The 26,242-nt window shown below is 36.9% G+C and overlaps 1 protein-coding gene across 1 annotated transcript in view; it reads right to left on the minus strand.

The window, feature by feature from the left end:
- Window positions 1-777: 777 nt before the first annotated feature.
- RFX6 (regulatory factor X6) overlaps window positions 778-26,242 on the minus strand; it is a 35,170-nt gene continuing 9,705 nt past the window's right edge. The window contains exons 5-19 of the mRNA XM_014892648.2: window positions 25,624-25,701; window positions 23,069-23,096; window positions 19,431-19,538; window positions 17,058-17,135; window positions 16,850-16,963; window positions 14,779-14,828; window positions 14,198-14,357; window positions 12,836-12,980; window positions 11,486-11,595; window positions 9,399-9,516; window positions 8,203-8,325; window positions 6,561-6,770; window positions 5,529-6,038; window positions 4,341-4,559; window positions 778-3,598 (exon numbers count right to left, since the gene is read on the minus strand). Coding sequence (XP_014748134.2) covers window positions 3,432-3,598; window positions 4,341-4,559; window positions 5,529-6,038; window positions 6,561-6,770; window positions 8,203-8,325; window positions 9,399-9,516; window positions 11,486-11,595; window positions 12,836-12,980; window positions 14,198-14,357; window positions 14,779-14,828; window positions 16,850-16,963; window positions 17,058-17,135; window positions 19,431-19,538; window positions 23,069-23,096; window positions 25,624-25,701 — 2,218 coding nt within the window. The 3' untranslated portion in view covers window positions 778-3,431. The remainder of the gene's footprint in view (window positions 3,599-4,340; window positions 4,560-5,528; window positions 6,039-6,560; window positions 6,771-8,202; window positions 8,326-9,398; window positions 9,517-11,485; window positions 11,596-12,835; window positions 12,981-14,197; window positions 14,358-14,778; window positions 14,829-16,849; window positions 16,964-17,057; window positions 17,136-19,430; window positions 19,539-23,068; window positions 23,097-25,623; window positions 25,702-26,242) is intronic.

Below are 26,242 nucleotides of genomic sequence, written 5' to 3' on the forward strand. Positions count from 1 at the left end.
TTTAGCACTGTAATATTGGTTGCTGTGGGATGCCCAGCCTGTAGCAGTACACCTCTGTCCACAGGTATGGCATTAATGACCTCTATTGTTTCTTTAGTGTCAAATATCTGCTTTTCTAAGACTGATATCATCTCTACAGGTTTTCTCCAAGTGCTCTAAGAGTGGGAATTTTTTTTGTACCACTGTTTCTTGCTCCATAAGCCCAAAGTCCTGACCCCATACTGAGGGAAAAAGTACTGTGCTGTATCATACAAAACATCTGTTCCTACTCCTGTACCTTCTAATAGTCTGCATCAGGTATGAGATTCTGCTAAATGGCTCTGCACAGAAGACTCCCTTCCTCTCTCAGTGATCAACAGTCACTTACATACAAGATGGAGACAGGATGCTGATCTGACCAGTGATTTGGCATGTGGTATGACAGAACAAGACACAAATGCTTTCACTACACATTTAAAGGTAAAGGCCAACTTTCTGGCTACTTTTGAGTTTGGAGCAATATTCCCATGGTCCTAATTACCTTCAGGATCAAGGAACCGCACCTCTCTTCCAGCACAAATTCTGCACAGCTAGGCATGGGCTCATGGCACACAAGACAACTGGTTCTTCTCCAATACTGCTTCATCTTGATTGATATAATTTGTGTTAGAATCACTTTTACTTTAGAAGTGGAAGCAAATTTGACTTGCTCACCCACCTCTTTTGCCTTTCCTAACACTAGTTCAGAGTAATTGATACTGACAAATAGATCAAAAGGATTTAATTTTTCATGTTTCTTTCTCAGAAAAAAAAAAGGCTTTGTTTTTTCCTTTAGGCATGATTCATTTAACACTGATTGTACTCAGTAAGTACAATTTTTAACACAGATTTTCAGGCATACATATATTGAAACCAAGGTATTAATGCCTCCACAGAAATGCAACTGAACTTACTAATACAAAACCACCAAATAGTGACTCCATTAATTCTTCATATAATTTACTGTAATGCTGTTACAACACAAAAGATAAAAATCTTCCCACATGCTATTCACAAAAGCTATAAATTATTTCATTTTATACAGACAAAACTTACTGAATTCATCAAATCATTTATTTGATTGAACGAATAGGTCATAAAATGGAAATTTCTCATTTGGCTTTGCTAGTTACAATTACGACGGGTTTGTTTTGTTCTGCAGCACTGTAAGAGAATTCTCTCAACTGACTATTTGAATATTAGAATATTTTTATTGCTCCTTTCTCTTGACAGTGAACTGCAATTTCCAACAGGGTGATACTTCATGCCACTTTGTGTTCTGCAGCCTTCTGGAGAATCTGCACATTTAATGACATACGATCATATCTCAGATAATGTGCAGATACAGTAATTTACGGGGGGGAAAACCAAAAGAACCCAACAAACCCTAGTGCAAAATGGTTCACTTAACAACAAGAAAATTACTGGAAACAGTGCATATAAATCCCATATCTCCTATGAGAAATTATGTACATAGATTTCTTTTTATGTAGAGCCTAATGGACTAAGACCCTGTCTGCTAGTGGTTGCCTACTTTCTCTAAATTCTACATATTCCCCTCACATATATTCAACAATCTGGAAGTTTTGACCTTAATTTAATTATTTGTGCCATGTCGTTTGTTAGCTGAGGGAGCCAAGGATTTCAGGACAGTGACATATGCCTTGCTCTAGTGGCACATCCCTTACCTACATGCTGTCCTTCCCATCTTAACTCCTTGGAACATGAGGTATCTCCTCTCCTGTCACTGACTATAGGGGTGACCTGCATACATAGGGAGGAAATATAACTTTTATAGGACTAATTTTAGGACAAAATATATCCTGAACAGTCATGAAGAAAGAACTCCATTCTTACTTCATTTGCTACAAACTTTGTCCAATAAATACTGAATAATTTGTGTTACCATTGCATCTCATTGTGAATTTGTACAGAAACCAAAGCTTTCTTGTACCATTATGGTAATTTTGGTCACAGCATAAGTCTTCATCCTGAATTAGAAAGCAATTGAGCTGAAGTCTTCCAGTTCTCAATTACAGAACTACTGTGTCTTTTTTCTACATCAAGTGTTTCATATCCAGAATTATTCATTACCTAGTCCAGTCAATGCTTTTGATTGCTATTCTGCAGTCAGACTTCTCATGATAGAGAGATACTAAAGGAAGTTTTACAGAATTAGAAAGAAAAGCTTCATCCTGGTATCATCCATTTTCCTCCACCAAAAAATGCACTTTTCTTCAATTGCACAATATTCAGCATATGGACTGAATGGGAGTGGATTTAAATCCAAATCTGAATCTGGTGTTGGGACAATCTGATTATAAAATAACACCAGCTATTTCATGAATGCATAGCAAGAAATTTATTTTGTAAGTGTGTTTTCTTCTCTGTCCTCTGTAACACCACCAGTGAATATTCTTGGCTTTTCCAGAAAGATAAATAAATGCGTGTTTGTGCACAGATTATCATGGCACTCATAAAACACTTCTTAAAATTAAAATAGCTATCTGAAGGGTTGCAATATTTTAAAAATAATCTTTATTACTTTTGGTCTCAGCTTACACAGTTGCCCTAACCCAATGAAAGTTGATGAATGTATTTTTATGGATTTCCATCAGAAGAAACTTTGGGCTCATATCGGAGGTAATTCTGAAATCCCATGACAGTTAGTGGCATAGTTACATTTCCTTCAGTTATCCAGCTACAGTAGCAGGCTACTGCAGCTAGTTACCTTATGATATTTGCACGTTTTGTTGGTTTTCTTTTAAGAGGAAGAGAAATAAAATCTCCATAATATGTTTTATTTATTTCCTGAGGACTTTCACTTACACAGGTAGGCACTAAACATTTGAAATTGACTTTCCAGAGCACAACAGTAAAAAACTTAAGGAGTTTGGCTTAGTTTCATTTAAAACAGTAAAAATTGACCTTGTAAACATTTCCATAGGAGGTAGGATACAAACATTTGACAATCTGTCAAATATGAGAAAGTAAACAGTTACTCTGTCATCCTAATAAATAACGAGCAACACAGGCATTAAATAAACATTTTATATATATATATATAAAAAAAAAAGATATAAGTGAAAGACCAAAATAGCATCTTTAATAAATTAGGAATAGATGTAATAATTTCTTTACAACTTATTCTTGTGTGCAAGAATCACTGGCTCTTTCCGCTTACCCTGAATTTCTGACTGAAAAGCTATAATGGTGAGAACAATCCTGAGAGATTCACAAGCAGGACCCAATCTAAATATAGCTATTTTTGGTGTGTGGAGGATGATAACATGGCTCCTTTAACACCTCTATGTAATACTTTTATCTTCCATCAACTTGGAAGGGGATTATCATCATAGCCCTAATGTCTGGGGTTGGAAAGTAAGCTTAGGGCACAGACATGTCTCTCCCAGTTAGGTTCCTCCAGCAGCTGCTCCCATGAAGACAGTGTTGATTGGTGGTAAAGATGGCACCATATCTCTGCTTGGTGGGGCATGGACCTCCAGATTTTCCTGGGAAGGGAATTGACCAGATGTTCCATACATACACTGTGAAGAAGATGTGGTTTGCAAGTTTGAAGCTGTGGGGAAAAAAGGTTACCATCATTGTGAGTTTATAATTTATTGAATTTAACAGAAATCACAATACAGTTTTGTTTGATGGAAACTCCCATCTCCTATCACATCATCTGAAGGACACAAATGTCTGATCTTCTGTACAAGATTAACAGGCAAGCAGTAGGAAGATGTAATCTTGTGTAGAAATAATGTTTATATCTTCCATGCAGCCCTTTTTGAAATGTGACACCAAACTCAGTTGCTATTTGTTTAAGGCATATACCAAAACAAACCCTTCAGGATTGGGTATTTCTGCCTAAAATTCACTGCCAGTGGGAGCTTTGCCTAATACACACAGTTGTTGAAGCATAGGATGGGGGACCAGAGCACAGGAAGTATATACTGAGACATCCCTTATCCAGGATTCATTTGATCTGTTTGACAGTGAGGATCTCCAAGAGACCCTAGAAAAGTCTATCATTAGCTTACTTAATAATTAGAAAGTGCTTCCTGATACATATTTTTATGCAACTCAGGCCAATCATTCCACTCCTCATGGACAATGGATCATAGACCTCCTTATGGAAGCAAATTTATTAAACTCAGTTTTAAGGAAAACAATCTTATAATACACTCCAAGTACTGAGCTGTTTCATCTGTACGTTGCGTTTCATATACTGTGTATGTGAGCTACAATTTAATACTCAGCATTTGTTAGGATGCTAGAAGGTTCACAGCTGCTCCTCAGCTGTTGGCTGTACTTACGCATAGGGGTCCGGCAGACAATTGAAGGTGAGGACTCTGTGTAGTATGAGCCTGTTTGTTTTCTTCTGCTGTCATCCAAGATATTCAGTGGATCATGTATATCACTGTAGGATGGCAGTGGCCGAATGCTGCTGACACTGCTGATTACAGAAACATGTTGGTCCACCATTGTTCCAAGTCTGTGAGATTCTGAATAATTTATGCTGTTTCCATAATATCCTAATTGAAGATTGAAAAAAAAAGATGATGAATGAAACTACTGGGTAGTGTATGAGCCTGTAATAACCTTGGTAAAACAGTACTTGTTACTGGATGAAGCCCTGCACAATAAGATTATTTATGTACACATACAGCCTAGGAAAATAAGCAGCATGTATAAGGACCGACCCAAAAGAGAGGTGGTAACAAGGAAACCAAAATATGCTAAGGGTTCAGTCATGCCTTCAATACAGAAAATTGCTCTTTCCTTTTAAGTTCAGAATCAAACATAGCCTGCAATCAGTGGCCTTAAGAGACACCATGGGGAGTCCTATCCACAGTTCAGTGCTTCCTTCTGAAGCTTTCAACCAAAGAAAGCATACATGGAAAGAAAATCTGTAGTGTAATATGTACTCACTGCATAGACAAATCCATATAAAAGTAACATTTCCACTGTGACTTTGCTCCAGAGGAGGGAGTTGTTTTGCTGACTATACCTCTCAAGCACTAATTTTACATTTGAAATATGAGAAATGAGAGGGAAAAAGTCCTAAACTACTGCTAATGCACATTTTTATACTTTTCAACCTGTAACTAGAATGGTCCATTATGCTGATCCCAGACATAAGCTAGCTTGTGTCTGCTTTAGTTTCATAGCAAATGTTTTGGGGGCTTTTCAAGAGATTGTTAAACCACAACGTCATAATGGTTTTGCTTCCTTTGTGCAAGATGTGGTGATGATAACCAAAGGAAGATTAGCATAGGGCAGCAGATGCATTTGAAGTCAACTGAGGCTTCGCCAGAGGAAAATAAACCCTTAAGTAGCTTATTAAGCTGCTTTACAATCTCTGTGTGTTATCAGAGAAGTGGAAAACAGGAATGTATAAATAAAAGCTGAAATACATCTTCCATAGAAAAAAAGGTAGAGAAAAAGCATTTGGTCCAGCAATGAAAGAGAAACAAAAGGAAAAAGAAAATATGTATTAATACCATTGGAAGCATTAGCAGGATAAGCTGCTCCTGGACATGTAGATACTGAATTGTTCAAGAAATTGAAGCTCCCGGTATTCAGAAACTGCATATTGTGTGTGTCCTGAGACATGCTGGAGGAACCATAGCTAGAAGGAGATCTGGCATTGTAAGGAGACACGGCACAGCTGTTGCTGAAATAGTCTCTGGAGAACTGCTGCTCACTCAAGGCATTAAATCGGCTGGGCTCTGCTCTGTGGTCGTAAACTCCTGAAGTGGAATGGGCCTGTGTCCTGAACATAGCCTGGTAATTGGAATTGTTTCCATAGTAATTCTGATTAGTCTGTGACAAAGTCTGATAAAGGGGTTCTGAGTAGGAAGAGCACTGTGAATGTGTCGATAACATGGGACCTACACTGGGAGGTCTCACAGCCATTGGCCCCTGGTTGATGACACTTCCTCGGCTGACCATGGCTGGTGAAATGGGTGGAGTCATGAGGTGGCCAGTGCTTTGAGACAGCTCCATTTCATCTGGAAAAAACAGACATTAACCGTGATTAGTGTCCTTACCTCAGTACTGCTGTTAAGACACAAATCCTGTAATGAAGTACAGATATCCATTTGAAACCTTTACAAAAGATATGCAATGGCCGCCACCTATGCAATTTACAGCTTATATTTCATGGCTTCAGGCTATAAACCTTCCCCCTTTCATTCTCCAGCTTAGAGGTGCCACATTCAGTGGGAATTTCCAATAGTTAGAATCTATGTGCTCCAGGTTTACTGTTCATTCTCTCCTCACAAGAACCTCACCAAGACAAGAGTTCTAAGATAGTTTTACCATTTTTCCAAGAGGAACTATTACTGGCAGAGTAGTTACAATTTGCTGACTTCTGTAAATCACCACAGAAAGCGAGCTCATTAAATGTTGTTTACTAGAGGTCTTCATAAAAGCATGTGGTCATCGTTCCTCCTACAGCAACACGTAACCAAGAACTGAAAGACTAACTAAGGAAAATTAGGGAAGGAGAAGCTGGAGGAGTTGATACACACCTGTAAGCTGCATACTGTCCCCATCTCCAGTGGGGAAGGGGTTCAGACCAGGAGGTGCACTGCTGGGCTGGCCAGCTGACAAGGACACGTAGGTTTGCTCTCCTAGGCACTCGTTTTTGACTGAAGTGTCACTGGGCAGAGGAGCGGCTTTGTTGCGATTTGCTAGGAAGCAAGAGCTTGGTGATGCAGTGAAGGTGGCTTTGCTTGCATCTGGAAGGGTAAATGAAAACCTTTGTTGGCTGTTATGTATCCCCACTGCATATAAATTCTGTTTGTATCATTTTCCCTGACCACAGATCTACATAACACAGTATCAGCTCCTTATTGAAGCCATCATAGTGAAGGTATGAATCAGATTTATTCCCTTGAAGTAAATGTCAACAATGAAACAAAGTAAAGTGCATTAAGAGTGAATCAGGATCAACATTTCATCCTAAAGAATTAACTATGGCAACTTTAGAATGCTTGAACTCTCTTTTCATATTGATATCTAGAAAAAAGCATTTATTATATTCAAGCGTTCTTCAGCTTTTTGCAGACTATTGATAAAGTCAGTTTTGCTGTTCTTCAGAGGAAACCATGATTTAACCTCATGATCTCAAGTACTTTACCTAAACACACAAGGATAAGGCAACTGTCACACAGGCCAAGATTTTCTCTTGGACACTGAAATGAAGCAAGGAAGGATTCCAGGAAGGAAGGATTCCAGGAAGGAAGGAAGGATTCCAGGAAGGAAGGAAGAAAGGATTCCAGGAAGGAAGGATTCCAGGAAGGATTCCAGGAAGGAAGGATTCCAGGAAGGAAGGATTCCAGGAAGGAAGGAAGGATTCCAGGAAGGAAGGGAGGAAGGGAGGAATTGAAAGAAGTGCAGCATCTACCGTCAGACAAATTCTGTGCACATTTCCTGCAGCAAAGTGCAGATATAGAGTAACAACAACCAAAAAGTTAAGGATTGACTGATTGATTTTTTAATAAAAATAATTCTGCAAGTTTGTGAAGTTTCACTGGATTTTTAAGGATTAACTTGGACCAGAACTTGCTCCAAATCAATCTTCATTCTTTTTACAGCAAAAGACCAGGAATATATAATTTCAAACTGTCTAACTTTGAAGAAGCCTGGCAGATGGAAAATGTTAAGGATACTGTTTTCCAATAATTTTATTTCTCTTTCATATAGTGATACTTCAACCACATGGTAAATCGGGCTCCAAACTTGTGTTACAATGTTGAAGGGATATTTGCACTTCGGTAACATTTAAGAGATTCCTAGTTCAAGTTGTAATTACATATTTAAGCTTTGGGGAAAAACTGGATTACCAATTCCTGCCCTTTCTGCTACTTATACCTCTTTTCACACTTCAGTTAATGGTCCTTCAGATGTACCTACATGCCTTTGCTGCATCCAAGATAATTTCATTGATCCTTAGTATGGACATTCAAACAAAATGTTATGAAGTGAACTGTGGCAGGAAGGCGGGAATTAATTGCCAAATGAATGGTTATAAACTTTTCAGGTGAATTTGACAATGTTGCACACAATCACAGATTCAGGAGAACACTAAGTAATGTTGCTTCTGCTTAAACAAATACAACAATTTCTAAACATACTGGAGTACATGCAAAAGAACCAAGCTCTAGTTACCTAAATTCTTCATGTATTTGTCCAGTAGATTCTGGAGTTCTTGTTCTTTGTCATTGTTGAACTGTGTCTCCATGGCAAGCAGGATGTACTCATCTAGTAACATTCGGATCAAATGAAAAGAACCTTTGGAGGAGAAACAGAGAGAGTAGCTGACTTATCTTTGTGACCATCTCTCACCACTCCACAAGAAGCCAGTGAAACAAACAAATAATTGTGGACTTTAAATGACCTGGCAAGACCAACAAGAAATAGTGCCTAACTTCTGGCTCTAATCTCTCTTTGCACTGGCCCACCTAGCTCAATTGTTTACTGTCCTGTAGGCTATTTGACCACTAATTACATCAAAGAAAAATACTGATGAAAGTGAGACATGCTTTATACTTGAAGAGAGCACACAGTGGAACTAGATAAGGCTGAAGTCTGCTAGAATGCCTCTGCTCTATTTCTGTTTGCCCTGTGCTAAATAACCAGACAATAACTGGTAAAGTCTTTGACCTTATTTCAAGGATACATCATATTAAAAAATGTATGTGTCCCTACAGTAATTTCAAATACCCTCTGAATTTTAGATAACAGTGAACTATGGCTAAACATATGAAATTACATATTAGAGTTTGTTTCACTTGTTCTGCCATCTTCTCTAAGGTTCTCAAAAATGTAAACATTCCTAAAGATGCACGTGTGAGCCTTAAATTTTAAAAGCCACAAACACTGATAAATTGATCATCTGCTGATCCCATATTTAAGTGTGTAGTGACTGCCAAATTCTTTTTGTTTTTATTAAAACATATCATGCACAAGAACTTATATACAACAGTATTTTTTTACCAAACTGATCCACAGGTTAAACCAATAATTTAAATCTTTTCTCTCTTATACTGAGATATGCAGTCATTGCCATATCAAAACAAACAAAGCTTCTAGCACTTAAATGTCAAAGCAGTATCAGAGCAGCAATTCAAAAGATTTTAAAAACAAATTTTAAATTTTGAATTTTAAAAACAAACTTGTGACACAGGTCACCAGCAAAATATTGTTAGCATTTACTGTGAAATATTAGTTTGAAAAATACATCACACAGTATTTGTGGCTTTGATCAAATAACTTTTATATTAGGATGGGTTCCTCAGCACAGGAAATGGTGGAAAGCTGCTAAGTGCTTAACATATATGAGCATCTTTACAAAGCTCAGGTACCAAAACTTGATGCGTTGTTTAGAGTTAGGTTATGCATCACCCGAGCACCAAAAAAGCTCCATTTCAGAAGGAAGTCCTGAGCTCTCTTCTTTAAAGACCTCCCATTTTGCTTGCTTGCCTGAAAGAGAACAATAAAATACTGTTAAGTATGCTCACTTGCTTTCTGCCAACAGGAGAGAAGAACCAAATATCCGTGAGAGTTCAAGGAGTCCTGGAGTCAGGCTGATGTGGCAAAGTGAATCAAGCTGCCTGATTCAAACTATCTCCTTGCTGTGTGACCTAACCTGGGAAACAGAGCAGCCTTCACTCTTTCCCAGTACAATCAGGGAATGTCGTCTGTCAATGCTGGATGAAGCAAACTGTTTACTGCTTGGGCCCTGATGGTACAGGTGAGGAGGGGAGGGAGGGAGGGAGGGAGGAAGGATTCCAGGAAGGATTCCAGGAAGGATTCCAGGAAGGAAGGAGGGAGGGAGGGAGGTCCCACAGTCTGGCACTGTTATTCCATAAAAACAGGGAATAGAAATTAGTCCTTGTACTTTAATTTAATCTGTATAACACTGGTCAGAATTTCTATTACAGAATGGTATGCGAGTATCATGATGATCAAAGTGATGCTTTTAATACTGCTCATTTCATACAGTCACTTTGCTCTGGTAGTGATTTGTTCGTGTGGTAACATATGTCCTCTTACTTTCTCAAACAGCAAGCAGAAAGAAGCTGTTGTGTGAGTTTGACAGTAGCTACACGTTAGCATGAACAGAAGGCAGGCAGCAGTGGAAGGATTACATGTTCTGTAAATTATTAGCTTCTGCTCAAGTCGACCTAGCCTCATATCAAAACCTGTTGGTACTTCTTCCCTTAAATACAGGAAAACAATGCTACCATACTTGTTAGCTTTAATAATATGGTATCAAATAGTAGATGCTGAATGGAAAATTGCTTCACCTTTTCTGCCTCACTTTCTTATCAGGAATTGTCTTTTGAAATTATGGAATGAAATTTAGACCATAATCATTCCAGTCTAAAATAAATTGAGGTTACTTGGCTTCAATGGGATTTTTTTTTGCCTAGGGAGATTTCTGTGTATGTAAGGACTTGCTTTGGCTCTGCTGCCCTGAGTCATCCAAAGCTCCTCACTTTGCTGCTCACATGCCAGCAATTGTTAGGAAACTCAGAGTATTTTAAAAAGAAAGAAATTATCACTGCCTTCATTGAAATTTGGAAAAACAGGCGAAGAAAGGAAAAAGGGCATGCCTACGGTCTCTCAGCCAGTTGATGCTAACTGTACTGCCTCAACCTTTTGCATCCATTCATATCAAGATCCTACCTAAAATGATGAATAAGATATTGCATTTTCAGAGAAGAAAAGTCTGATGAGAAGACCAGTGTTCAGCTTTCGGTCAACAATATGTAACATCTTATTCTACTAGTTTACAGTAATTAGAGTCACAGATTGGGTAAATATCTTTTACTTAGCTATAGATCAAAATCCTTTATTTGGTTCTGAGCGGTAGTTTATTAATTCCTACATAACTACATGCATATAAAATACTTGTGATGAAAAGACATCTTGGTAATTGGAGGTGGACAGGGGAATCCCATCAAAACCATCAATTACTGTGTTAGGCACCTTACAAAGCTACGAAACTGTATCTTCCATCCTGAAATATAGAAATCCTTTAGGAGGCTAGCTACTTCTGAATCCTGATGCAGTAACTTATACCACACGCCATGGAAGAGAGAATTGTTTCCCTAAGAAGCAATTTTTGCTCAACTTAGAGTAATCCCCCTGCAATTCTGCAGGCACACATAAGGTGGGAGGGTTTCTGTCATGTACAGTTTGTGAAAGTGCTGACTTTAGTGTTTTAGCTACAATACTTCTTAGTTTGTCACACACATAAGACTGCTCAACATGATTAATTTGAACTAATATCACTGGAATCTTCGACACCAAATGACAAACTTCCCTGTCACAGTAAGGAGATAGGAGCAGAGATGAAAATTTCTTGTGGAAAATCAGTGGGACTGCATAAGGAGTAAGGGGAGTAGGATTTGGTCTGGAGCCAGGCAGAACATTTGAAAGGTACCTTGATAACCCTTTGCTCAACCACAGTGTCCAACCATTCAATAAATGATTCCACAGTGGCATTCTTCTTTAGAAGGTCCTTCAGTTCTTGGAACACTGTAATAGAGTCATCTACCATGTAAAAAGGAGAACATATCATTGCACTCTATTCTGAACATGAGAAAAAGCCACTCACCAGCCATATGACAATATTGTTGCATGGAAAGGAAAATCAAAGAATTAGAGCAGTGAAGAAATAAGTAATTCCCCAGCAAAGCAAGCACACACACATCCATCACACACATGTATTTTAATGACTTAAGCATTACAATGATACAGGTTGTAAGACAATGATCTTTTATAAGAAAATAAAAGCAAATTAAGATTACTGTATTTCCCATTCCTTTGTAGATTCAATCTTGAAAACCTTTCTAATACTACATTTACTAGTAAAGCTTTCTCTGTAATACGGCAAATTAGCAGTGTCCTATGTTTCTTTCATATTTTAAAACTTTCTCACAATAGAATAAAAAGTTTATTTCCTCATTTCCCATTTTCAAAAAAGTGCCTGAATGACCAGTTATTTCTCCTCTTCTTTTCTTTTTTAACCAGTGTGAAAGAAGACAAAGAATAAAATAAAAAATAACTACACAAAAAGAGTCAGAAAGGGGCAACTCAAATGAAAATGTGCATAGGATTATGAATCATTAAAGATAACAAACTTTCATAATCAAAGTAATAATATTTACAGGACACACTGCTATTCCTTTCAGCTCTTGAAACTCTGATCAACATGATTCCTATGACAAAAGAATTTCTCTTTTTAATAGAGAAAATGACTATATCTATTTTTCAACAATATATATGAAAATCAACTACCTCAAAATTTACACTTCACTGTATTCTGTGTATGAAAATAGCTGCTACACTAAATAGAAAATTCCATATATTTTTAAAGCTCAGCTTTCAGAAGAAAATATGATTAATTAAAAAAAGTAAACTAGTTCAAATAGTTTAAATACCTTAAGTCATAATGAAATGGAATATTGGACAAATCTTTCAATAACTGATCTGTGCAATATTCCCATATAATTAGGAGCAAGTTTCAAAAGATGTTTGCAACTGACATGTAAATGAATTTTTCAGCAACCATTTAAAGTCTGGGATGACTTTCTAGCACAAGCTTTTGTTCTTGTAGGACATGCTAGGGCAAACAATTGGTTTCCTTAACCTACTGAAGTTTATGGTGAACTAGATTAGAGAATGCAGTCTATGAGTGCCCTGTCTCAGCCAGTCCAAACAGACTGGAAATAGACAAGGAATGAAAGAATGAATTACTTTTAATGGTACAAATATATCACCATGGACTTACATTCACTGTAGACTTCCCCATCAGAGTCTGTGCTCCCTGAAACTGCAAGGAGGGCTTGAGAACCAATACTATTCAAATCAACTTTTTCAATATCTGACACCATGGAATTCACCACATGCTGATCAAAAAGAGCTGGCCGAGCAATCTGCAAGAGAAAGCAAGGTAAAATGCTGAGACCCTGCTGTGATTTTGCCCCAGCTGGCAGCTAAGCACCACACAGCCACTCACTCACTTCCTACCCTACAAAGGGATAGGGGAGAGAATTTAAAAGTAAGAAAACTTGGTAGTTAGGTTAAAAACATTTTAATAATTTTTTAAAAGAAATAATAAAAATGATAACAACATCAGTAATAATTAAAAAGTTTAAAAGAAACCCAGAAAACGACAGAGAAAAACATAGTCCAACAAAGAACTGTGATGCAAACTAAAACAACTACTCACCACCAACTGACCAATGCCCAGCCAGGTCCCTGAACAGTCCCCTGCCAAACTTACTACCACCAGTTTTACTGTTGATTTGTGGTATGAAATATCCCTGTGATTAGCTGTGGTCAGCTGCCCCAGCTATGTCCTGTGCCAGTACAGGACCACACCTGGGGATCACCCAAAAAACTGCTCAGTGAACAATTTTTGTCATGGCTGGGTTAATCACAGGTCAGATGAGATAATGTTTCCCTTTCATTAGACTCCTGATGCTCTTCTAATGTGCCTTCCTATCAGATTATCTTCACAAGATCACCCATATGCTGCTTTTGCATTTATGAAAGGAAAAACTACGTCAAGATGAATCTATGGTGTGTCTGCAGTTATTCATGAGGACTATCACCTCAAAGTGCAAGCTTCTAACCTGGAAGGAAGTTCCTCAAAAGGCATTGTATCCTTTTGGATAATCTACAAAACCATCACACGGAGGTGAATCTTAACTGCAGATACCTGTATCCTCACCACATAGCCTTGGAGTCTCCAGCTACCTCTCACTCCCATTTTTTCTTTTCACTCAAAACTCAAATAGAGATAAAACAACATGGACAAGGCAGCAAATCTTTGCTAGGCAAGAAGAATCATCTTGTATTTTCCAATTAGGTACTAAGCAAAGTACACATATATTCCACTTGATCGTTTCATAGAAAAAACTTTCTGTGATTGCAGTTCATTATAACCATGGTCTTTGCTCTTTTTTCTGGTACAAAAGTTTGAAGTTCTGTTCAGATCTATTTATAGTCACTTTCTAATTTCATGGTTAAAACTACAAGATTTAAGTCTTCCACAGCTGAAGGTCAACCTTGGAAACATAATGCACTGTATCTCATAGCCAGAAAGGTACAACTCACATTTTTGAATACATAATCATATTCTGTTTACCTGTGCTAGGTGTAGGAATGACGTCTGTCGTTTCAGGGAAGAAACAAATCTTCGTGCAATAGGCAATTTCTTATCTATCAGGCTTTCCGGCAAATTTTCCAAAGAGGAAGCAACCCACTGTTCCCAGTTTTTTGCAAAACTTCTTATATCTGCCAGTAAACTATAAGGGAAACAAAAAGTTATTTAGAGAATCATAAATAAAAATTGTCTGGCATAAGTTTAAATAATTGGGTTTCAATCTATGGCTAACACACTTATGAACATATCTGGAAATTCTGCCTCAGGTGTTGCCAAAAGAAACAGGAAATGACCAATCATTGATCTATATACTGACTACATATTGATACATACCTCCTCTGGGAAAAATTGTGGGCCAATTGCGACACTAAAATGCTGTCTAATATTTTAAGGCTGTTCTATAACTTTCCTCAGAGCTGACACTATTTTGCCATAGATACTCTACTGTTCTAAAAATGAGGATAAAAACTGTGAGGAAATTTCTCTAGGATATAGAACTACTGGTATTTATCTGGAATATGCCTAAAAATAAGAATGTACCATGATTATTTTCAAATACCTACCTTTCTGGCATTTCTTGCATTGTTGCAGGGATGAGTACATCTGTAAGAACCTTCAAAAAGTTAACAGAAAATGGTATCATGCTTCCACTGGCCATTTGTTCATTCATTCATTCATTCATGTCTGTCTTGTCTACTTAGATTGCAAAGTGATAAGTACAGAAATTTACAGAGAATAAAGCCATTCAACCTACTATCCAGATATTTATATGCCTGGATTTTTCCAATCACTATAGATAGGAACATATGAGATATTTATATACTTAGCAAGAACCCATTGTATATCTTATTGTATATCTTCATAGCAGTAAAATGAGGAAAACACCAAACAAGACATGCTATCCCCCATGTCTTAGAGTAGGGAAATCAGTAAAAGTGAGATGCATAAACATTTTGTCTTTTCTAGCATCACCAAGTCTCTGTAAAGCAGATACTCAAGCACCTCCCAAGTCCTTGAATGCTGTTGACTCTTCTTTCTACCAAACTAGACATGGCACTGCAGGCATTCAGAGTTTAACCATAGAGGTCTCTGTAGCTAAGTGTGGTGTGGAACAGTTTTGGCAAAAAAGTGTGCCATCTGGCATGCCCCCTAGGGAATGTTACTGTAGAGGAAAAAGTTTTTAGACAATATTCCAGAAATCTCCTTATTCCATTAATGTAAATAGTTTGATAACAATCTTTCTTCCTTCTGTCACTGTGATGTCAATAATATCCAACATGATTATAGATAAGAAATAGTGAGAGACAAAGAAGAAGCACAATAGCAAATTTATAAACTTTTGAGAAATGCGGTCTTATTCAATGTATAATTTAGTGCTCCTCCAGTATTTCTTCTTCTGTCACATTAAATCTATCATAAATAAAGTTAATATTGAATCTATTGAGACCACACATTTAGAGCAGGAAAAACCTCATAAACTCAAGTTACATTATAACCTCTACAAGTAAATGAGGCTTAATGACCCATCTCCTGGGTAGTAATTATGATTCTTGATGCTAATTACCTTTGCTTTACTATGCTAACTAAAACACTTCTTACTTCACAACTTTATATACTTCTAAGAAATATCTATTTTTATCTTTTCTGGATTTCCCCCCACATATTTTTGTAAAGAAAGACGGATTACAATAAGGCATCAGAGCTAAAATACTTCAAGTCTTTTGCTTTGACTGGTTGGTGTTTACTATTAAGCCAATAGTGATTTCTTCTCATCAATACATGATGTGAAATCTGTTAGACACTTACATGAGAATCTTTTTCTGTTTCTATGGCACGTCCTATTGGAGCAACTTAAAGTACTTTACATCTACTAAATAATCATCTGATCTGACTTCCCAAATGAAAACTCGGGAAACTTTGGTGGCATTATTTTTTTTCCCAGCACTCTGTAACTTATTCCTGAACCTTGCAACACTCCTAAGAGTTGCTTATTTTCAACTATTTATGTGGTCATGCCATGAGTTAAATCAAAGGACTCATATGGTACAAAAGCTCCACAAGACATGTATTCCTTAATTTTTTTTTAAAGCCAGACTAGTTTAGAGTGTAGCGGTTTTGCTGGTACATCTAGCAGCACGGAACAGAAATGAAAGGCAGCCAGCAGGAGGGGCAAGAATGCCTTAACCCAGTATTGTTCCAGCTCGGTAACATGAAACCATGGCCTGACATAACCTGTGAGCAACAGACTGGCATGTGGAATCACCTTACCAATGTCCACAGACGCTATTTTCTGGTAGAAATAATCTTTTCAGTGAAAACAAGGCTTCAGTTTTCATCCAGGATTACCTTAGTCAGCCTTGTCAGTGAGCACATGAGCATTTCTTTTAGCTACATTCATGCAAGTAGGTCAGGGTTTCATTGTTACTGTGCCGCCCATGGTCACGCATCAGGTGCTCAGCTGAGCTGAGACTGGAGTTCAGCTCTTACAGATGCCCATCCTATTTCTCGATTTCAATGATTTCCTTGCTGATTTACAGCAGAAAGCAGTCATGGCATCCTGTCTTTCTATCTTTTTACGGATGCAGAAACTGTACTGTGGTTGACAGTATTCATATAGCTACATGTTTCACTTACCTTATACAGTATTGAGTCACAGACACAGAAAATATCAATGATGATGGGATTTTCAAGCAGGGGAAGAAGATGGTCAGGCATTCCTTGCCAAAAATGTAATAGGAAATGCTGGATCTAAAGGAATAGGAAACAGATTCATAGACAGTAAATCATGCTTTCTTGGCTCCCCATGCATTTGTACTAAGAGTGTGTGTTTAAACAACCTTACCTCTTCAAAGTTCCCATTAATTGCATTGTCAAGGACACACTGACAGTGTGTTTTGTACATCATGATAAGAGTATCTACCTGTTTTGGAAAAAAGAAATATTAAACAGAGTTTCTTAACACTTTCCTTTACTGCTACAGTGATCTAGGTTTCTGCTTTGTGTAATTAGTATTGAAACACATAATATAAACTGTATTGCAATGCATATTTACAAATAGGCAGCCTGTATATCCAGAAATGATGAGGATGTCATTCACCTCTAGTTTTATCAACAGCTTTATGTCATTATTATTCAAGTATTATTTAAGTCAAGCACTGGTGCTGTGGTCAGACATGTAGCATCTGAACCTGTATACACTGTGAAAATGTGGAAAATAAAGCAAGGCAATAGCTAGATTAGTCAGTCAGATGGTAAAGTAAATTCACCTTTCTGAAGCTGAGATTTATCCCAAAGAGTGGTGCAAGTTAATCATTAGGCTACTATAGGCGTCTATGAGTGTTCTGAAACATCATCTAGTTGGACAAATGAGAAAATAGCTGCCAGTCATTTGGTCAAAGTTTAATCACTGCCTCACATGAACTGAACTTTTAAAAGCAGAACTCCCTTTCATCTCATCAGGCTACTTTATCTGAGTGGAGTGTTCCCTTATTAAAAAAAAAAAAGTAATTAAAAAAAATTGTAGTAATTATAAGACAAGAAATATGTAAACTATTTTAAGGAATGAAAAATGCTAGCAAAACCATTCTTACAGTCCTGAATTACTGAAGGTTTGTCACAGCTTATGAACTTCTCCAGCAAACCACTATCAGATTTCGAATGACCCTGGTGCCATCTTAGTGCAATAGGTTCAGGATGCAGACTTCTTTGAAGAAAGATCCTTCTGATTTTCAAAGCTGCTTCTCTAATTACTACTAACTCCTACTCTATCTTTAAAAAGCAATAGCAAAGTGTGAGACTCAAGAACATTTTAAAGAATTGTTTTTGAAAGGAGTTGATGGAAATATAAAGGTTGGGTAAGTTCTCTCCAGAAACATTAAATGCAGGAATTACTCATCTACTTTAGTGCAGGCTGCTGTATTTATGGACTCCCCAGACATATGAGTTGCAAGCACCTCCTTAAGAGTTTAATGCAAGAGTCAAGCTTCATGTATGGGCTGTCTTCAATAGAGTACCTAAGTATCCTTGGTCAGATAAGCTGAAGAAGGGAAAAGGCAGTACGAAAAGAAAACAGGAAATAAAAGAAAGAAGAAACGAGGAAAGAGCATCAAGGAAAGAGAATGCAGGAGACACAGAAATTAATCTTTCCCACAGTCTCCTCATAACTTGGTAAGTTTCTCCCTGGACATTTATGCACAATGCTGCTGAGCCAAAAATGAAGGGAGAATGAATTGCAAGTTTTCCCTCATTGCTGGAGTAATAAAAATTAGTTTGTTTATACTGCTGTGTTAGGTCTTCAAAGAACCTCAAACATTTGTCAGATTTAAATTTAATGAGAATGCTGTCTATATGAGAGATGTCACTTCACTGATGGAGACTATAGCAGCAGGTGGTGCACACTGCTGAGTATACGAGCTCTTGGGCTTTTTTAGGAATAGTAAGATTTCCAGCTAAGACGGCTTCTTTCTTTTTACAGGAATCCTAGGCTTCACTACTTTCTCAGAACAAGCTTAGGAGGAGGGGCTCACAAAACAAAAAGTTTTCAAGCAACGTGTCTCAAACCAGTCACCATAATCACCTGCACTGAAGACTAAATTGAAAAGTTCAAAATGTCTGTCAAAGGATTTTTAGCATAATGTAGCAGCTTGTAAGGTGACAAGAAACAACACAAATGTAACACACAGGCAAGGAGTCAAAGACATCAAACATGAGAAACACTTCCAACTGAAGAGTTATCCTTTGGATAAGTAATACCAAGTATTGATTTGAGGAATGATTTAAGTAATTTTTAAAAAATAGAAACATATTCAGATTTTCAGTCACTTTTCAAACAATTAATGAGAATAAAATTAATCTAAGTATTTGTTGTGAATTATTTGTTCTGTTCTAATCAGAACAAAATTTACCTTAAATCCAAAGGCATTTGTAAAGAGTACAACTCTCAGTTATTTGTTTGTTTTGCTCTCCCCGTCTTACATACCATCAGTTTGTAAAATACTGGGTCAGTTAATAGGTAAATAATTCAACCACCTATCCATTGGAAAGCCGGTTAATCGGTGTTAGTAAAGGTTTGCCCCCTCTATAAATCAGTCACCTCTGTTTGATTATGGACATTTCTGGCTCTTTCATGTCAATACCTCAAAGACTAAGACATGAAGAAACATTCTGTGGCAAATTTTTGATCTCTAAGACAGAAGAGAAGGAGTTCACTTTTTACCTTGTCTTTGGAAATGCATCCTTGAAGCAAAAGGTGTTGAGCACTTGGAAACTCTGGGAGGAGCGTTCCAGTTTTGGAACTCAGAGAATATTTACGAGTAAAACCACCCTGAAACAGAAGGGAAAAAGCAGAAACATTGAAATAGCTAATACTGTTACATCTGAAATCAAAAATTCATGCTGAACTTGTATGTTATTTCATGAGTCTCTCAAGGTTCCACAATACTTGCATTCAGATAATTCTTCAACAATATTGATGTTTATCCAGATCCGGACTCCATCTCAGGAAGGTTATTAAATATGTGTCTATATTTAAACTTCACCAAACACTCTTAAGGTCTCATATGCTATGATTAAGGTGAAACTCTCACCCTCAAGAGAAGAAATACAATCTGTGTTATGGTTCTGCCCTTACTGGCTGAACTGTAGTTATTCTCATAGGATTGCATTCAAATCTAAAGAAGACCTTTTGGCTGAAACCCTTCACTCTATTTTAACCTAACCAGTCCTTATCTCAAGTCAGTGTGCAGAGCCGTGAGCTGACCTTCTGTGTATTCCTGTGGTAAACCTTATTACTTCTGTGTAGATTCCCTCTGTACTAATGGATGAAATTTATGATCTTGCATAAAGCATTTGAATGGAACTTGAAGTGACCTTTTCCTACCCCTTTGCCTACAGGTAGATTTCACTAAAGTGGGAATGGCAGGTATATAGTGCAACATATAATGTGAAAGTGTGCATTTTTTTTTTTTCTGTAAACGTTGACTCATTAATTGGAGGCCATTTTCAAGTGAAATTCTCTCAAATATTAAATTCAGAGAACTATAGCTGTAACTGACTTATTCAACATAAATATAGCCCTACTTTTATAATGTGATGTGTCTGACAAAACAGGCAGCAAAAAACCAAAAGCATACATCATGTAAACTAATTTTGCCTCTGCTATCTACTATTCAAACACATAAAAAGCTCTAAGTAAAAGAAATTGCAGAAATTTAGAAACATTAGTACTTCTTCGTGTCAATAGTTTTGTAGTGTTATAATTGCCTAAGGAGGGTATTTTTTTTAACAGGAATAATCCTAATGATTTTATTATGCAATTACCCATGAAATATATTAAAAGCTCCGATTAAAAGGGATTTGTTAATTCAAAAAAAGGGAGTGATGGTGGTGGGAGGTTTAAGAGAAGATAATCTGCAATGTTTTTTACCTTGCTAATGGACTTATATGACTGTGCCTCAGTTCTAGGCTTAATATTTTAACCTGCTGCCACTTGCCCTTTCAATTTAATGCCATCTGTTTCTAATGGCCATTTAACATTAAGATAATGACAGTAATATTATCTGCCTAATTAACCATGCAGACTCTAATGGTGCACTAACTGGTTTAGATAAAAGAATTTGCTGATATCTCCCCCTACAGAGAGAATACTAGAAAACGTGATAAAACATACCAGAAGTAAACAGTGTCCCTGGCACTCAATAAGTGTTCATTCAAATGCCATTTACTCAGTATATTTAGACAATCAGTGCTTTAACATCTTTTCAATGTCTTTATGTTCCTACTGAGAATTACACCTTATGCAATCGTTTTAAATCTTTTTGGAATACCTAATTGCATGTACTTTCAAGCAAATGAAAAAGGACGTATCTATCACCTGTTCACACTAATGAAAATACAATGCCAAAATTTCAGTACACCGAGATTATTGTAACTCAGTTTTGACCATGAAAGACTTTCTTTCTCTTAAGACCTGCCTGATTAATTTCAGACAATACTGAACTAGACAATCAAGAACTCAAAATGATGTGACCTTTCTCATTTATTTCCACTGACTTATCTGTGAATGTTTTTTCTGGGAGGACAAAGGAACTCTGGGTCAGAAACAAGAGAGATTTGTAGGATTATCAATTCCAAGGCAGACTGGGCATGCTGCATCAGAGATGAAAGAAAATATGCATTCATTTATGCTAAAGGAACCAGACATATTCCATCTCAAAACTCTGAATGAATGAATGAATGAATGAATGAATGAATGAATGAATGAATGAATGAATGAATGCTTCAGTAGTGCTCATGAATATATTGAGGATATCCCATGGCATAGCACTATCTTTCTTATGATAAGATAGCTGATTATCTGAACAGGGAAAATGCAACAAGATCTAATCTATCTGAACCTCACTAAAATACTTGACATGGTGTCACCATGGGAAATGGGACATCAGTTATGCTTGTGAGAGTGGGGATTAGTAAAAGAATGTAAAAATATTTAAGAAAGTGACTCCAGCTGAAATGCTAACAAATTATGTTGACAAGGAAACTACTGGGTTCAAAAGGGATTGAAGTGAAAATTCCCAAAGATCAGACTTGGGGCTGATCTGACTGAACATTTCATAGATTAAATTGGTTGACATGAGCTAATGAAATCCTCAACAGAGGAAGACCAAGAGGTCATGCAGAAAGACATGGATGGCTTTGAGATAATAGTAATAAGGGGGATGAAAATCAATAGAGCAAAACTACACTCTCAGGGACCAATAAAAACGTCTGCTATCAGCTAGGAGTTGCTTATCTGGAAATGAAAAAGGTGAAAGGCTTGCTGTGTATCAGTTGATCACAGAAGACGTATTTAGTGTAGTAAATTAAATGGTGTCAGGAAACATTCCTAGGCAATACTGGAATATAACTCAGAAGGGCCTCTGGCATTCTTTTGGCCCATGCCAATTAGAAGAACCCCAAATACCTCCAGTCATATTTCAACATGTACTGCACATTAGAGACATTTCTTCGTGGCAATGTGGCAGAGATGTCCCTATGTCCTTTTGCAGGTTTAGGAGTTTAATATTATGGATGCAGGATATTCCATTCCATGTACTGAGTTGAACTCAGTACAAAATAAAAATACTGTGAGCAACCCTTAACCTTTAATGTACAATAATCCATAAATTTCTACTATAAATACAACTAGAATGACAGCGACTATACCACAGTATACAGTAGTAAAAATGTAGACTTCTTGTGGGGGGCTGGAGAAAAAAAAACAACAAACCAGATCCAGTTCTAGGGTTCATCAGAAGGGATATTTCCAATAGGAATTGGAAACCATTTACAAGACTTTATGATTTATTTTACTCTAAAGAAGTTCAAATCAGAACAAGTACAGTAGAAGGCTATAAGGCTGATAAGTAGTTACTCAAAGTTGCTATTTGACCCATCCAGCAAGCAAAAGCAGCAAAAAGACATAACAACAAAATGTCACAAAGAGTAAAAAACAGAGAAGGACAATACTGATTAGAAGGCACAAGTTTCAATTTATTAAAAAATTATTTTCAGCTTCCAGTCAGACATATGAGACTCTGAAAAAGCCCTCCTGCAAAAGTAACATGCAAAAAAAATAGAGCTAGAGCTTGATCCTTTGCTTAAGTATGGATATGGGTAATTGCAATGGGAACCCTAAAAGGTGTTTTCCAATCTTATTTTTCTTTGCATATTTAGTGGAGTAAATACTCAGTTTTGTTTAAAAAGGTTATGTAGTCAAATATTGTTGCAATTTTCAAAGAAATAAATGTGAAGGAAACCATAGGTCACATATTTGTATTATAACAGAAGTAAAAGGAAACAGATTACAGCACTTACCTCATTCTTTAGCTTGCTTCCAGAAAACCTTTGAAAGAAAACACATTTGATTATTTTTTCCTAGGCAGAACATTTGTAGAGGTTATATATATGCATGATGTATTAGAAAAATTATCACATTTTCCCAAATGCAATTACAGGTTCTTATGGGCTTTTAAATTTTTTTTTTTTTCTTAACTTCTTCCACTGATTTTCAAAAACCTGGGATAACAGGAAGCCTACTGATGCCTTATAAAACATGAAGATTAAGACCACTGACTAAACACTAAAGTATAAAACCCAGTTTCACTTTTTTGTTTGGATCTTTGCCACTTCACAAACAGCAAAAGGGTAGCATAGGTGCAAGTCCATAATGTCTTTATAAGGAAATACATGCAGTTTTTAACAGAGCTGAGTAAATTCAGAGTAGAAAAAGTATATATATATAAAATTAATATTTATTTTAAAAATTAATAAATCATAGTGATTTCCCATTCTTTTTCACTACATTACTATTTTGATGCAATGAAATAAATTTCTGAGATAAAAGATTCCTTAACTAGCACAAATGTGTTGCAGTACAGTGAATGTCCTAATAAGAGTCCAATTGAGAGATTCTCAATGAAGTCATTGGAATATCAGACAACCCTTCAGTGCAGAAACTAGAAAGACCATTTTAAGTGATAACTACTAAAGTAGAGAATGTGTAATAATAGTGATTCTAATGGATCAGTATAATGATAAATGTTGTTTGATTATTATTATTTCCTGTACCACTAGCTGCCAACTGATAAGATACTGTGGGCAATATGAAGTCTCATAATTATTAGTGGCAATATCACTGTTTCCTGCTGTTGAGATGCTCTCTGGCTGTTTCCTGCTCTCTGAGATGCTCTCAGAAATTCAGAGGCTGAGCAGTTGTGGAATTCTTCCTGCCCAGGTCTGGCAGTTCCCACCACATGATAATCCAGCATATGTTACCTAGACAGTTCCCTTGCATGTTGATAGTTATGTATAAATGAAGGCATCACTCAGCTGATTACAACATGGATCTAATTAACTTCAAGGCTGTATTTGTTTTGGACTCTGGATTTCCACATGTTCAGCAAAACGTACACTGCATGTTCAGCAAAAATGTGAAGCAGCATCTGCTAGCACTGCTCTTCCAGAGCCTCAATGAATAGAAGAGACGTAAAGGACAGATTCACGGATCACAATATGCAGCAGCCAGGAACTGGGAGTTTTGAATCCCTACACTGCCTGATTCTTTCATTATCCAGAAGCTTATTCTTAACCTTAGGCTACCTGCATCATTCTCTTCACACAGAAAAATCCAGCTACTGTGATGGGCCAGACTGTGCAGAAGGAGCATATGAGCTTCTGCTTTAATTCAGACAGGGAGGCAGTTAAACTGCTGGACCCTAAAATTCAACATCTCATACAGGACAGCACTGGTCCTAACACAAAGAAAAAGTTCCTAATTAGTGAATCTAGTGATTAGTCTGGAAAATCTTAGAGAGTATCTATGCGATCTTTATGTGTATTTTCAGAAATACAGCCTTGGGGAATTTTGCAGAACCTCCACTTTCTTTGCACTCGTTGCTACTAGATTGTGTCTATCTGACATAAAGCTGAGGAGTAAGAATTATTATATTCCTTTAAATAAAAATGTCTTTTAGTCAACAAAATGAACAACTTGTTCAAGATAACTGTATTATGAAAAAAAATACACTGTGTACCACAGCTCTGGATACATACCAGACAAAGAAACAGAATATTCTATTACACCCTAAGTACTGCTGTGGAGAGAACCTTCCCTTTTTAAGCATCATTGGCAGCATTATCCTCAATTTTCACACTTGTCTTTTGTTTGGAAAAGGTCTCTTTGGATATAACCTAAATCTGCCACCAGTCGAATTTTCTCTGTGTGATTATAAACTCATTTATTCCTTTCCTTTCTCAGAGTCCCACTTATCCAGGTATACTGCCACAGACAATGAAAGCCGTCATTCAAGCCATATGTGAACAGAGACATTTGTTTTACGAACTATTAATCTTTGGCAAACCAACAGGCAGCTATCGTAACGTATTGATCCTGCTAGCTGTCCCTTAAATAAATATAATTAGAGCTTCCTGGGTTAGGTTTAAACTGATATTAGCCAGTCAAAGGACCTGTAAATATTAATCTACACTGACCCCTCCCTCCTGCCCCACAGGTGCCAGCTTCACACCATTCTCCAGACGTTTCATAATGAAAAGCTGTCCTGGGGAAAGAACTCAAAGGGTGGCACACAGGCAAAGAAAATTAGACAAGTGTTCTGGAAATGGGATTTTGCTCCCTCATACAAACTTGACCAAATGTTCTGCTGTTAAAAGTTGACAGGTCTACACTGACTGTGATAGTGTCAAACTGGAAGACACTAGCAAAATATATAGAGATCAACCATTTAAATAATTAACAATTTTAAACAGCAATTCTAGTTCTGGTAGAAAAAGAAATTAGTGTCCTACATTTACCTTCCTAAGGGAAGGTTATAGTTAGACTTTCACTGATTAAGTCTCGGAAGTTATTTTACCTGGTTAAGCCCTTTCCAGAATACACAGAGTGGTAATATGCACTGCTTTCTTTAATGCCAATTCCATAATAATGATACCTGCAAGAAAAAAATAAAAAAAAGAAAAAAGAAAAAGAAAAAAAAAAAAAAGGAAAAAAAAAACAGAGGAGCGTTTATGAGTGATATGTCAAGTAAACCAAGCTGCCAAACCAAACTGAAAGTAAAGCAAGCTGTCAGACTCATTTTAAATGCTTTCTGAAAACTTTTCAAAAAAGGTCTAACAATTCCTTTCACTGACACGGAACAAAATCTAGCCTTGTAGAAAACAGTATTGCCTTGATTTGATCCAAAATTCAAGGGTTAAAATTAAAATACTTTCTCTCTTACTAGAAGAATGTAGCTAGAACAGAAATGACAGAAACATGTTACATCTCTTTTCTCTAATATAGCTTCTGTTTCATTTCACTTCATTTGTTTGAAAGGGTGCTGGGTTTGATCTATCAGGTTCATTTTATCTCACTTGCCACCATTACATTTAGACAGTCCCTCAGAGCCTTTCTCAGCTGAAAATAACTTGCCAGTGTACTTTATAACTTAGTGTTCAGTCTCCTATGACTAATAATGATAATATTCATTCATT

The sequence above is a fragment of the Sturnus vulgaris genome, chromosome 3, assembly GCF_052056855.1.
Source record: "Sturnus vulgaris isolate bStuVul1 chromosome 3, bStuVul1.hap1, whole genome shotgun sequence".
NCBI lineage: Eukaryota > Metazoa > Chordata > Aves > Passeriformes > Sturnidae > Sturnus > Sturnus vulgaris.